Here is a 14,996-nt window from a genome sequence, read left to right as displayed (position 1 = left end):
AAAAAATCGATATCGATGCCAAACATCACCTAAAATTAAGGATAATTGGAATTAAATCCCTTTAGATATAAAGAAATTTTGAAATATCACCACCCCTCAATCCAATCAAGTAGATTGGAAAAATATTTCATCCAATTGAAATTGGTCCTCCTTCATTAGAAACAACATGCAACAAGAACAATAAAATGTGTTTGTTATGAAATAGTAGACTTTGGAATGAAAAAAAAAAACTACTTAGGATTGTCATGTTGTAATTGCAATATTTTTTAATAAAAAGTATAGCATTTTGATAGAGAATAAAAACCTACATAGGGACCACACTAAAAAGCTTATGCTTTTAGGTTTAATGGTTTAATGCTTTTAGGTTTTGTTAAAAAACAAAACCTATTTAAGAACCTCACCGTTAGCTTTAAGTTTTTAGAAGATGAGTATCTGAGATGTGCACATTTTCACCATGAATGAGATGTGAGAAAACAGATCATGTTTGAAGTTTTTTTAGGAGATCCGAACTCTATGCCAAGGTGGTATAAATGGATTGTTTAAAAAACAGAGCTGGACGTGAAGCCAATGTAAGTAACAGACTACCAAGATAATATTTGTTTATAAAAAAACTGCCATGATAATATTTGATTCGAAATTTTGAATTGCCAATTTAATGAACCAAATTTAGAATTGGATTCCTTCCCATCCATTAAAAACTCTAAGTCTTGTAATTAGGGGTGAGCATGGGTTGGTTTGGTGTTATACAATAGAACCTGGAACCTATACTCTATAGGGGTTGGTCTCCAAGATTTTGGAATCAAAACCTACCTAGTGAAGGTCGGTTTTGGCCTTGACGGTTTCAGTGTTGGTTAATTCTAGGATGTATTCATGGAATTTGCTTTTTCTTTACTCTGCTTCTTTAAAAAATGAAACATGTTTTTTAAAAATTTGATTTCCAATAAATATAATATATAGTTTAAAACTTATATTATCTTTATGATTAAACTGAGTAATTTAATATATAAATTATAATAATATATTAATATATAATTCAAAACTTATTATAATTTAAATTTTGTAAATATTATTATTTACATTACTTATTATAGATATTCAAATTGAATAATTCAATGGTCAAGTTAGACTATATATTTTCTAACGATGATTGCTTTAATTTCAAATTTGCACATTTTCTAAAGTATTTTAAAGTTTATTTGAAGACAAATTAGATTTCAAGGCTGATTCCAACAAGGCCAACCAAAGCAATGTGGTTTGGGTAGAATAAACCCCCAAACCCCGAATATAGGGGTAATTCCAAAACTTAAGAACCAGATCTACCGTATAAGAGGTTAATAGATTCGATTCAAGACTGATTCAGGTCAGTTACATTCGGTGGTTGCAACTTGCGGGTAAAACATACCCATTTCCTCACCCCTACCTGGAACGTTTCAACGAGTTAACTCGTGCGAGTCAAACGCTCACAGTCACAGCATGCGAAATTGTGAATCTATCACAATCCTACTACGGTGCAGCGTTACCAACCTCTTTTAATCCTCTCTCTTCTCTCCCTCCGTCCCTCCGTCCCTCTCTCCCTCTCCTTCTCTCTCTCTCTCTCTCTCTCTCTCTCTCTCCATTTCCACTGCACCACTCTCCTGATGTCACTCTCCAATTTCGCCAATGGCATCCATTCTCTCCCCACCTCATCTTCGTCTCCTGCTTCACTTCGGGGTTCCTCCTTCTCTCCGCCCTCAATAGTAGCCTACTCAATCAGGTGCTTTTCTCGTCTAATACGCTTCTTGTGTTACTTCTCCGCCATTTCCCCTCCCTGAATTCAACTCTAAATTTTCTGTTTCCCTTTTCTCTCTCTCTGAAAATTATTGCAGACGGAACATGTCATCGTCGTCGATTCGGGCTTCAACTGAAATGCCGCCTTCCCTTCCTCCTCTTCCGGAGAATCGCGTCGTGGTAACGCCTTCTTTCGAACACTCTGCATTATATGCGTATTATAGTCTTGTGTTCTTCTTCCGTTTTTCTGAACTACGGTGTATCTTAGCAGCTAGGATGCCGTGCTGTTTCTGTGGATTTCTTGGCGACTGTCGCTTCTTATCCCAATCCGGATGACAAGATCCGGAGTACAGATCGAAGGTAAGAAATAGATGTGGATGTTCTAATGTACGCCACTTGGTCTTGCGCACACCTCAATTTAGAACTTAGAACCGAGTTGATTACCGATCCGTGTGACTCGGAACTGAGTTAGTGAGTCAGAAGGCCAGTCTGTTTGTCAAAAGAGTTAAAATAGATCAATGCAATGTGAATTCACTGAGAGTTGTCAGTACTCAGTACGTTAGCTGTTAGCAGAGAGATCCCCAGTTAGCGTGGGGCAGAGTACAGAGCATCCGATTGATCATGGAACCCGCAGCTGACTCGTCTACGACGAAAGAGGAACAGCGATCTCTGGGTCGTCTCTCTGCTCCAATCTCTCCTCTCTTGTCGTTGGATGAGTCAAGCTCGGAGCTTACGAAGTCAATGTCTGTAATCCCCAACCCCTCGCGCTTAGAACGTCCGTTTGATCTCCGTTCTCTCCCATCCTTCTCTCACGCTTCTTCGCAATCGAGCTTCCCCTCCGCCTGCTCAACCAGGTATTCTTCTCTAACGTGCAGAACGCTTATGATTGCATTTCTAGCCATCTCACCACCTTTGGACGTAGTTTCAGGACGAGAACGTCGTCTCCAAAGTCTCGGGCTTCAGCTGTGGTCTCGCCTTCACTTCCTCCTCTCCCGGAGAGTCGCATTATAGTATGTTTTCTCAACCTTAACCCCATTTGCCTCTCTTAACTTGTGGAATGCCACCGTATACCAATAGAATGCAGTTCCAGAGGCGCATCTTAGCAAACGGTCCTCTTCTTGGCAGTTGGGTCTCGGTGGCACTGGTCTGGATTTCTTGGTGACAGTTGCTGCTTATCCTAAGCCTGACGAAAAGATTCGGAGTACAAGCTCCAAGGTAAAAGATTATAAACGCATGTATCCTAAAGTACGCTGTGTTAACCATTGGTTTGCCCAACCAAACCCTCCTGTTAGCTAAAATAATGGTCATGTTTTGTTCTCAGAGGCCAGAAATTGCCTCAAATTTCTGAAACAGCAATCATTGTGGAAAATTAACTCGAGCTTATTCAGGATAATATAGTTGTTATTTCCATATGGAGATGGTTATCATTTGTTACCGTCAAATTGCGTGCTTGGTTCAGTACCTATTCCTTTTGTGTGAGTTACTGTGTCACGAAATAACTTTAGTTAGACTCAACTGAATCATTGGATCTCTCCTTCAAGGTCTAAGGTTGGCATGCTCCTCCAATTGCCTCAACCTGATTGTGGAAGGAGACTGTCAGGTCGTGTCGTCTTGGCTCACATCAATTGCTATTGGCCCTTGGGGAGCTCTTAAATGCTTAATTAGGGAGGCAAAGGCATTGGCAATTTGGGATACCGTATGAACGGCTCGTTCAATTGGATCCCTAGATATGCCAATGGCTTTTCTGATTCCTTGGCAAAGGCAGGAGTATAAGAACAAGATGGTTTGGGGGGCTCTAGGCCTGGGGTTTGATTTGTATAAAAGGTGGAAAGTTAGTATATAACAGACCTTTTCAGCTTTGTTGTTTCTTTATACTGGTTCTCATGTCCTTATCCATGAGTATTGAGGGTTTTACATCGATAAAGAATCAGTTATACTGATAAAAATTCTGAACCACAGGAACTGTTGACTTTTGTAATTCTAGTAGAGAGGTTGAGTTGTTGTACTTATAAGTTGACTTGCCTACTTATGTTACTCTTATAATTGTTATCAGCAGTCCAGATTAATTTCAACAAATTTTTAATTTTATTGTTCAATATTAGGAACAACCCTGTACTGTAATTATGATATTTACTGATGAACAATGTGAACACAATCTCAGGTGAGCCTGCTTCTTGCAAGCTTAGTAACCGAAAGATGCAAATCGGTTTTGAAACCCAATACTAGTGAACTAACAACGCAGGTTATTACCAATTAATGAAAGTAGGCATTTGCAAATACACTTTTCTTTTGGTGGGTGAGCATGGAAAGTTACGATATTTTATACCTAAAATCTGTGGCATTGTCATCCAAAAGCTTGGGGGTGGTCTTTAGGGAAATAGTAGGAAAGGAAACTATTAATCACCATGCCATTTACATTTTGTTGTTGCGACCAGGTAAGCTTGCTTCAAATGAGATGAGTGATCCAAAAATAAACACTCCTATTTTTCTTTTGTTTTTGTTCTTTTTATTGATTATGCAAAGGAGGTGAACAACTCCACCAGTGTGAGAATATCTTACACTGTTGGTCCCAATCCTGGATAAAGGAGGAGGGTTGTGTCTGGTTGGCAGCTGACACAAATTTTTGCCAAAGGTTCATGGTCATGGGTCTTTTCGGAGCAGACTTCATATAGTTGGGACAAGGCTTAGATGATGATGATGATGCAAAGGAGGTGAACACAAGGCTTGTCACTCTACAGTGGTGATCAAGGTGTTTTCTTCTGTGTTTTTTGGCAGGGGTTGGAAGGGTGCTGGATCTGCAATTTCCTGTTTTTCTTTTCTCGTGTTTGGTCGGAGGGGTATTTGTGATATTTGTTGTGGCTTTTGCAGTTGTATCTGGGTTTGGATTTCTTAGGGTGTATTGGTTTGTTGTTGGTCTGATTTTCTGTTTAAGGGGTTAATTTTGTTTTGGGTGGGTTTGTTCTTGCTGGGTGATTTCTTATCACCCTATTGTATCCTCTCTTTTTCATTAATAAAGTTTCATTTTTTATTTATCTTCAAAAAGATATGCATTTAGAGTCCATATTCCATAATCTCATCTTGATGCTTTCTTTTCAGGTTCAAGGAGGTGGTAATGCTGGGAATGCTTTAACTTGTGCAGCTCGTTTGGGTCTGAATCCAAGGCTGATTTCTAAGGTCATTTGTTTAATTTTCTTTGCCTTTTCTTGACCAGTATGTTCACTTTCTTGACTGGTTGAAATTCAATCTTGATATAGTAAAAAATTACAACTTGTTATTCTTGTTATGTCAAATGCTTTTTCATGATTACCTTGTGTATTTTCACCATCTGCAGCTTGAGATACCCTTATGCCTGGAATATATTGTATATAATGAACAAACATTTCAGTTATGGATTTCTTTGTCCAATGGATTTATGGGGAAAATTAACACTTTAATGCTTGACACAAGTGCTTTAGTGCTTCCTACTTTTACGACCAGGATAGGGTTGATCTAGGACTCTTGTGCTACTCTTCTAGCATTGTCAAAGCTTGCTACAAGTCTACAATTTTTATACTAGTCACATCACTAAGGCAGTTTGGGACTGGATGTTACCTACATAACTGGTTTTGAGTTTATCCAAGCTCCTTTTCTTGAATTGTTTGCAATTGAGGGCATTTCTTTTTTACTTCTTGTTTCTTTCATTAACATTCTTTTTGTCATAAAAAACTTACATCTGCTCTATTTTTTTGTCACCACCAGGTTGCCAATGATGCTCAAGGGAAAGGTATATTGGATGAGCTAGAAGGTGATGGTGTAGATACTAATTATGTTGTGGTGAGTTTGATGCCCTCATACATCCTTATTATTTAACTGTTTTTTTGATAGTAAAATAAAAATTTAAGAGAAGGTGACAAGAAATCACCTATAGAAAGTAAAATTCCTGTTACACCAAATAACCAACCTACCCATCCCAAAAATCAACAGGAAAAAACAAGCTTTCTGGTTTATTAGTCATAAAGGGTGGGTGAGGCTTCGAGCCACGAGGCCCAGGGGAACGAGTCTTAGCCCTGCACGGCAGGAAGAGGCGAGGTAGAGATAGGTGAGGCCAGAAAGCTTACATCCCTTGAAGCTGCGAGATCGTGGGAATCAGCAAAAGTAGAACCTTACTTCACTGAAAGCATAACAACCTCGCAAGGTCGTAAAGTCCACGAGGCTGCTGCCTCACAAGGCTGTGAGGTTGAGATTCTGGACCAAAGACCTGAGCCTGTGAGACCAATCTGCGAGGCTCCTACAAGACTAAGCCATGAGCCTCCTCCATCTGCCTTGTGAGGTCTTCACCCTCCAATGCTCATTGACTCGGTCTGTTACCATCAGTGCGAAGCTTGCTCTCCAGCTAATAAACATTAAGCAGAGTTCACCAACCCTCTGCCATTGCAGATTACTATTTTCAGCTTTCATCTTGTGCATTGAGTTTTCTGCTTGTTGTTTAGCCTGTTTTGTATTATGGCCTTTGGTGCCAAAATTGAATCCTGTCTTAGTTGCAACGTCTATAAAAGTTGCCCAGATGATTGTGATGAACAAGTTTTGATTTTAACAGTATTTCTCTTTGGCATTTCTGCCGTTGTTTCCTCCTTTCTCTTGTTCTTTTTTCAAGCCACAAAGACCCCAAAACCCTTCCACCTCCTCCTAGAGCAGAGGTTCAAGGTCATCTCCTTTGTGGGTTGCAAAACCGGAAGGCTGGTGTTTGCACTGTTTCAGCTTCCCACTATTTCAATGTCTTATTGTTGTGGATTGTCTTAGTGAGACTCACTCCATTTTAGGACTACCAACCACACCAAAGGGGTAAATAGAAATCAGAATCAGGTTGGTTAGATAGCCAGCAAATGACATGGCTGATATGTTAGCTGAGCAAGGAGTAAATAGAAATCAGGTTTTTTGGACTGAATTGTAATTGGTGGGGAGGTAGTTGATGCTTTACCTCATTGGGGTTTCTTGATAATTGTAAATTACTGTAAATTTTAATCTATATCGAATTCTTGATAATTGTAAATTTTAATCAGGGTTTCTCTATATCGAATTACTTTCTTCCTTCTTCCCTTTTTCTTCCATCTTCTTTCTCCAATGTTCTCTCTTCCATTATCTTCAATCTTCTTCTTCTCTTCTATTTTCTATTTTAATTTGGTCCGGTTCTAGAAGACCATGAGGGGCGAATGACGGCGGTGAGTGACATTGGTGTTGAGGGGTGAAGGTGAGAACAAGTAGCTATCCTTTTTGTGAAAAATGTTGAGGTGACCCTTTGAGAAGAAATCGATCCAGACATCCAGTTCCAGAAGATGGGGAATGGAGAACTGGTACAATAGGGGAGATTTTGGGATGAGGGTTAGGAAGAACTTTTCTTATAGTAAGGCAACGGCGGCAGGGGTCTGGCCAGAGTTTGGGCACACCAAAATAAAAAAAAAGTTGAAGGTCAGTTGGTGATTAACACAAGGAGGCAATAGTGGAAGCAAGAGGACAATTTTTGTGCAACTGATTGGTAGGTCGGTTTCTAGAGGGTATGGGTATGAAACAGATTGACGCCTAGGCAAATAGGGTCTGGTGAGAGGTGGGAGGGGTTAGGGTGAAAAAAATCGTAGATGACTTGGATCTGTTCATCTTTTCCTTTAGATTTGAGCCGGAATGGGTTCTCAGGAACAGCCCTTGGTTCTGGAGCCGAAACCGTGTCCTTTTGGATTGGTGAGCAAATGTTGGTATCTTCTACCCAGAGTCGAAGGGGATGCGAGTGTTGAACCTTTGTGGATAAGGGTATTTGTCTTACCTCTGGTGTCCAAGCACAATACAAGCGATTGGAGATGCTTGTGGTGGATTTGTGGAAACAGACGACTCTCCAAGCAAGCTCACAACCTATGAATGGATTCGGATGAAGGTGAGAGGGGGGAATAGAGTCCAAGAAAGAGTGGAGATAGTGGCTGGTGAAGTTTCCACAATGGTGGTTCTTGTAGAAGAAGGGGAGAGTCCTCTTTTCAGGGTGGGTGTAGAGGTGTCTTCACTGGCGATGTCAGTGTTGAAGGGGTCGGAGGAGGTGGCGATGCTGGGTAATGTCACCAGGAAGGTTGCAGGAACTGAGGGAGGAAGGGACTGTGTGGACCATCTGATGCGTCCAGTTTTGGACGGTCAAGGTGCCTTGGAAGAGGGAAAGTCAGGAGGGATGGTTTCTCAAGATTTGAATTTTAAATATGGAGGTCTGTGTCTTAATGTCAAGCAGTTGAAAATTTTAATTAAGGATTGCTTAGTGGAGCTCTAGGTGGCATCAGGTGGGGAGAGGGAGACTAGTTTGATTAGAAATACTAAGATGGGGGAAGTTGTGGGGCCATAGGAGGTGGAGGTCTCAGTGAAACGAGTCCAAAACCCAACCCTAAAAACTCCGGATCCGCCTTCTAAAATTGGGGCTGGATCAGAAATTTGTGCTAAAGTTGTAAGTGAACCTAAACCGCTAAGCTGTGGTCAATTTGAGTTAACCTTAAATCATCTTGTTCATCCTTAATTGGCTGAGCCATCCTGCAAAACGGCTATAGGGAATTCGGTCATCCTTAAATCATCTTGGTCCACCCCTCCCAAGACACACAACAGTTGGTCGAGAAAAAGAAAGAGATAAAGAAACAGGGACTTCTTCCTCCTTGGTCCACAGTCATTCATTAACCCCGATGACTATGAAGTCTTCTTTGATGGCTAAGCGGCAAGTCTCTGTCTCTCTAGTGGAAGGAAGTGTTATGGAGGTGGCTCTGATCGCGATGGTGTTAAATGATGGGGGTGCCAAGAATCGACTTGAGCCGCTACAAGGGGTCAGTGAAGGTGGGGATTGAATTCCAGTTTCTGAGGATAGCTTGCTGGCTGAAGAGTCCACGCCAATGGTGAGGGGAGAAGGAAATCTAATGTCAGAAATGGATAGGAGAGGTAAGCCCTTAAAATCTACTATCCCATCTCCTTCTTCATGGGTGAACTCCAAACTATTGGGGTTGGGAAGATTTTTGGGGGTGTCAATGGAGGGGTTGGAAGAGGAGACAGTAAAATACTTGGAAGGGATTGAAGAGAGGATTCTTTTGGAAAAAGGGAAATTAGCAGCAAAAAAGGGGGGGGGGCACTTGTTGAAAAGAATAGAGAAATGTTAAGATTAACTTGGGGGCTCAATGATAAGGCAGGCAGTATTAAAGGTTCATCAAGGGGAGATAAAAATATTAAGTTGGGGGGGGGGGGGGTGCTGTCGTTTCTGGGTTTTTCTTGATTTTAGTTGAATGGATTTGAGAATTTTATCTTGGAATGTCAATGGCTTAGGGTCAGGAAGGTGGAGGATGGTAGCGTGTGATTTTCTTAAGTGGCTTAAATCTCAAGTGGTTTTTTTTTTTTTTTTTTTTTTTCTTGATAAATGTTTAAATCTTTGTTAGAATACACAAATCAGGGGTATTTTGGTCATTTGGGTTTATCTATTTGAGAGTGAAAGGTCTATTTTATTTAAGTTTAAGTTATGTGTCCCATCACTTATGAGGGACAATATGGTCTTTCTTGTAATTATATTATTTGAGATAAATACAAGTGGGTCGGCTAGAGGTGGACTGATTTTTCCTAATCTGGCCAAACCCTTCTTCTCCTCCTTCTTCTTTCTCTTCTTCTTCTCTACTTTAACCTAGAATAGTATAGGGATTTTACATGGTATCAGAGCAATAAAACCTATTTCTTTTTTCACTTTTTTTTCTTTCCTTACTGTTTGTCTTCTTCCTGGGTTTGCCGCCAACCATTTCAGCCTTCTTTGATTTTCTGCTAGCCTGAGTGGAAGCTCGACAAGGGGCCAAAAAGGAGTGGTCGTTTTGTGGTTTTGGAGGTGAGTATGCCTCCAGTTACTGTGGTGGTGGTCGTTGAGGTTGTGTACTAGATGCCCTCTATTCTGTGATACGAAGAGGGCTGTTTGTGGACAGGTATGAACAGTTCTATTTTTTTCCCAAATAGTGGACTGTAAATGCTGTGTTTTGGTTCAAAATATTTTTTTGTGGAGGTTTGGAGTGACTAATATGCATATCAGCCTTGTTCTCCTCTGTTTTTACCTCATAAGTGTGCTGAAAGTAGGGTGTTTTGACTGCTGAAGTTCACGACAGCAGTGGTGTGGTGGTAGTTGTACTGTGTTGAATGGTGTGTGGATGATTCTGAATAGTTGAAAGTGAACTCTTGTATCTGGTGTGTGAATGGTTCTGCAGTGTGCAGTACAGGTGTTTGATTTAATGACCGAGTGATTTCAGATTTTGTATTTGATGTGCAATGTGTATTTGAAGAAGTTGGTGGTGCTGAAAGTGAAATAAACTTTGTGGAAGTGCATAAGTTGTGCTGAATATTTGAAGGTGAATTAGTTAATATGGCATTGATTGGAGATGGGAATGACAATAAAACAGGTGTTATGATTTCTCCAGATTACCTAAATGTTCAAATGACATCTATTAAGTTGAATGGTGAGAATTATGTGCCGTGGGCAAAATCTGTGGAGGTGTTTTTAAAGGCCAAGAACAAGGTAAAACATGTGAGAGAGGAGAAACCCTCATCTGATTCTCCGGGGTTTAGTGACTGGGAACAAGAAGATGCACAAATAATGACATGGCTGTGGAATAGCATGGAACCAAAAATTAGTGTGAACTTTATGTTCCTAGATATAGCTAAAGAAATCTGGGATCATGCTAAGAAACTGTACTCCAGACAAGACAATACAACTAGGGTGTATCAGTTGTACCAAGAGTACTTTAATCTGAAGAAAGGCAGTCAAAGCTTGGAGGAATACTATGCAAGTCTAAGGAATATCCGAAATGAACTCAATGTGTATCATCCTTTGACACAAGATGTTTAGATTCAACAACAGCAGCGTGAGCAACTTGATGTGACAAGGTTTCTGGTGGGTTTGAAGGCTGAATATGAGCCTGTTCGAGCACAAATACTGGGGGGTCTGCTCTTCCCTCACTTGAAGAAGTTTTTTCCGGTCTTAGGAGGACATCTATTGAGTCTATAGAGCATTCTTCTCTCTCGGACAGATCTGGTTTTGTGGTGACTAGAGGGGGAGGTCGTGGAAATAGAGGTGGTGGTGGTGGTCGTGAACTTCCAGGTAACCGTGGTGGTCCCATGTTTAACTGTGCTGGTGGCCGGAGTGGTGGTCGGGACTCAGGGGGAGGTTGTGGTAAAGGAAGAAGTAATGCCCCTAGGAAGTGTACACACTGTGGATTAGAGGGGCATGCGGTTAATTTCTGCTATGATTTACATGGTCCACCCAACACTTAGGCTAACCATGCTGTGACTAAGGGTAGTGGTACAATTACTGAAAGTTAGAAAGCTGACCCGATCCCCTCCACATCTTCTGGTGCTTCTGGGAAGGAGATGGTGAGTGTACCCCGTGCAGTATATGAGCAGTTTCTTCAGACATCTCAGCAGAACACCGCCCCCCTTGCCCATTCAGGTGTGGCTTGCTTGGCTTCCAAGCCTTCACACTAGATCATTGACTCCAGAGCCTCAGACCATATGTCTGGGACTCCTAATGTATTTTCTTCTCTTTCTCGGTCCTCCACATCTCAAACAGTTACTCTTGCTAATGGTTTTACTTCTCCCATCTATGGTGTTGGTGATGTTGATCTCTTCTCCTTGCCTTTATCATCTGTTTTATATGTCCCCAAGTTCCCCTTTAACCTTATGTCTGTTAGTAGATTAACCAAGTCACTTAATTGTTCCATAACTTTTTATCCATCTTCTTGTGTGTTCCAGGATCTCAAGACATGGATGAAGATTGGTGGAGGGCATGAGGCAGGTGGATTGTATTACCTTGATGGTGGTGGCCCTCTAGTAGCCTTTCAGTCGTCTCTTACTCCTCTTCAATGGCATTGCAGACTTGGTCATCCTTCTCTCAAGGCTTTGAAGTTGTTAGTTCCTTCCTTAAGTCATCTTTCATCTTTGGATTACGAGTCATGTCAGCTTGGGAAACATCATAGAGTCTCTTTTAGTCCAAGAGTTGATAGTCATGTCCCGAGTCCTTTTTCTTTAGTTCATTCTGATGTCTGGGATCCGATCAAAGTGATGTCATACAATGGCTATAAGTATTTTGTAATTTTTGTTGATGACTTTTCAAGGATGACATGGATTTATCTTATGAAAGATCGCAGTGAATTGTTTTCTATTTTTCAAAAATTCTATGCTGAAATACGTACCCAATTTGGTGTTCATATTAAAATTCTTCGCTCTAATAATGCCAAAGAGTACACTTCAATACTATTTCAACAATACTTAGAGCACCATGGGATAATTCATCAAACTTCTTGTGCCTACTCCCCACAACAGAACGGGGTAGCTGAATGGAAAAATCGACATCTCCTTGAAACTGCTCGGTCCTTGATGCTTAATATGAATGTTCCAAAGCATTTTTGGAGTGATGCCGTCCTCACATCCTGTTTTCTCATCAATTGGATGCCCATGTCCATCCTTGGAAGTCAATCCCCCTTCTCGGTGTTGTTTCCCACGTTGTCTCCGTTCCCTCTCACCCCAAGAGTCTTTGGATGTGTTTGTTTTGTTCAAAACTTGGGGCCTGGTTTAGACAAGTTAGATGCACGTGCTACTAAGTGTATCTTCCTTGGCTACTCGAGGACTCAGAAAGGGTATAAGTGCTATAACCCTAAATTCCATAAGTCGTTTGTGTGCTCCGATATCACATTCTTTGAATCAGTTCCTTTTTTCTCAGATTTTGTGGTTTCTTCTCCTTCCTTCGTAGTTCCTCTTCCCGTCCCTGTTGCGGATCCCCTTCCCATGGCTCCCATTCCAGTTGCCGATTCACCTCCCATGCCAGTTACTACTGAGAGGCCACCAATCACACAAGTGTATACTCACAAAAGAGCACCGGCCCCTCCTCTAATTCAATCCTCGTCGACAGATCTTGTCATTGCTTCTTCTCCCTTAGATCTTGATCTTCCTATTGCCCTGCGGAAAGGTAAACGCACTTGTACCTCTCATCCTATTTCACACTATGTTTCAACTGCTCACTTTTTTGCTTCTCATCGCAACTTTATATCATTGCTATCATCTGTTTCCATTCCCAAGACTGTCCAAGAAGCCCTTACCTCCCTAGGGTGGCGGCAAGCCATGAAAGAGGAACTCTCTTCTCTACAACACAATCACACGTGGGAACTCACTACTCTTCCTCCTGGTAAGCATGCTATTGGGTGTAAGTGGGTCTACACAGTGAAGTATCTTCCTGATGGCAGTGTGGAGTGATTGAAGGCCAGGTTAGTGGCCAAGGGCTATTCTCAGCTGTATGGTGTGGACTATATGGAGACATTTTCTCCTGTGGCTAAAATTGGTTCAGTTCGGGTGTTGATTTCATTAGCTGCTATGTATGATTGGCCTCTTGTGCAACTTGACATTAAAAATGCTTTCCTATATGGTGATCTCATTAAGGAAGTGTATATGGAGCAACCGCCAGGGTTTGTTGCTCAGGGGGAGGATGGTAAGGTTTGTAGACTCAAAAAGGCAATTTATGGACTGAAACAATCTCTACGTGCTTGGTTTGGCAGGTTCAGTGAAGTAGTGAAAGACTTTGGGATGAAACAGTGTCAGGTAGACCATTCTGTGTTCAGCCATGATTCAAAAGATGGGAAAATCTTGCTAGTGGTGTATGTGGATGATATTGTCATAACTGGGAGTGACAGTAACGGGATTGACAGGTTAAAGAAATTCCTACAAAACCACTTCAATACGAAAGATTTGGGTAAGCTGAAGTACTTCCTGGGAATAGAAGTTGCAAGGTCAAGGCATGGAATTAACTTATGTCAAAGAAAATATGTCCTTGACCTTCTTGAAGAAACAGGATTGTTAGGTGCTAAACCTGCAGAGACTCCTATGGAACTTAATGTCAAGTTGAGTGTTGATGCAGGTGAAGAGTTTGATGATCCTGGAAGATACAGGAGGTTGGTGGGAAAGTTGAATTATCTGACTATTGCCCGACCAAATATATCATTTGCTGTGAGTATGGTGAGTCAGTTTATGCAACATCCTCGGATTTCTCATTGAGAAGCAGTTCTAAGGATTGTTAGGTACTTGAAGGGTGCTCCAGGTCGTGGTTTGCTATACCGAAGTGGAGGGACTCTTGAAATAGTAGGGTATACAGATGCTGATTGGGCTGGTTCTATATCAGGTAGGAGATCAACTACAGGGTATTGTACCTTCCTTGGTGGCAATCTTGTAACTTGGAAGAGCAAGAAACAAACAGTGGTGGCAAGGAGTAGTGCATAAGCTGAGTACAGAGCTATGGCTCATACCACATGTGAACTAGTATGGTTGAAGAACTTGCTACAAGAGATGGGGTTCTCAGTTGACAAACCCATGAGACTATACTGTGATAACCAAGCTTCTGTTCACATCTCTTCCAATCCAGTCTTCCATGAGAGAACCAAGCGTATTGAGGTCGATTGTCACTTTGTGAGAGAGAGAGTGATAAGTGGAGTTATAACCACATCTCATGTGAGCTCAGGAAATCAGTGGGCAGATCTCTTTACAAAGGGATTGTCTCGGGGCAGAGTAGATTATATTTGTGACAAGCTGGAACTATATGACATATACTCTCCAGCTTGAGGGGGAGTGTTAGAATACACAAATCAGGGGTATTTTGGTCATTTGGGTTTATCTATTTGAGAGTGAAAGGTCTATTTTATTCAAGTTCAAGTTATGTGCCCCATCACTTATGAGGGACAATATGGTCTTTCTTGTAACTATATTATTTGAGATAAATACAAGTGGGTCGGCTAGAGGTGGACTGATTTTTCCTAATCTAGCCGAACCCTTCTTCTCCTCCTCCTTCTCTTCTTCTTCTTTCTCTTCTTCTTCTCTACTTTAACCTAGAATAATATAGGGATTTTACAATCTCAAGTAGTTCTCTTTCAATAATCCAAATTAGATTAGGTGGATGCTTCTACAATTCGTAGCATATGGGGGGATGGTCAGGTGAGATGGCTTTCAAAACCAGCAGTTCGTAGTGTGGGGGGCTTGATAATTATGTGAGACCTGGCAAAATGTAGTGTTATGTCTTACAGAATTGGGACTTTCTCAACTTTGGTAGTTCTGGAGCTGGAAAATGTGGGGGGGGGGGGGGAATGCCAAATTACAAACATCTATGGCCCTATAGAGAATAGCCAAAGAAGTGAACTCTAGGAGGATTTAGCAAGACCTAGAGGGCAACTTGATTTTCC

The 14,996-nt window shown here is 41.3% G+C and overlaps 1 protein-coding gene across 8 annotated transcripts in view; it reads left to right on the top strand.

The window, feature by feature from the left end:
• Positions 1 to 1,356: 1,356 nt before the first annotated feature.
• LOC104590874 (uncharacterized) overlaps positions 1,357 to 14,996 on the top strand; it is a 94,480-nt gene continuing 80,840 nt past the window's right edge. For 2 of the 8 annotated variants that reach the window (XM_088894792.1, XM_088894791.1), the window contains exons 1-7: positions 1,359 to 1,753; positions 1,866 to 1,947; positions 2,039 to 2,127; positions 2,696 to 2,777; positions 2,893 to 2,982; positions 4,864 to 4,941; positions 5,506 to 5,580. In XM_088894792.1, coding sequence (XP_088750918.1) covers positions 1,638 to 1,753; positions 1,866 to 1,947; positions 2,039 to 2,127; positions 2,696 to 2,777; positions 2,893 to 2,982; positions 4,864 to 4,941; positions 5,506 to 5,580 — 612 coding nt within the window. In that variant the 5' untranslated portion in view covers positions 1,359 to 1,637. Of the gene's footprint in view, positions 1,754 to 1,865; positions 1,948 to 2,038; positions 2,128 to 2,271; positions 2,622 to 2,689; positions 2,778 to 2,892; positions 2,983 to 4,863; positions 4,942 to 5,505; positions 5,581 to 14,996 lie in introns of those variants that run through there. The other 6 variants (XM_088894796.1, XM_088894795.1, XM_088894794.1 and 3 more) reach the window with 4 other exon arrangements.

The sequence above is a fragment of the Nelumbo nucifera genome, chromosome 1 (assembly GCF_055504915.1).
Source record: "Nelumbo nucifera cultivar China Antique chromosome 1, China Antique-T2T, whole genome shotgun sequence".
NCBI classification, from domain to species: Eukaryota; Viridiplantae; Streptophyta; class Magnoliopsida; order Proteales; family Nelumbonaceae; genus Nelumbo; species Nelumbo nucifera.
This window is presented reverse-complemented; position numbering and strand designations above follow the sequence as displayed.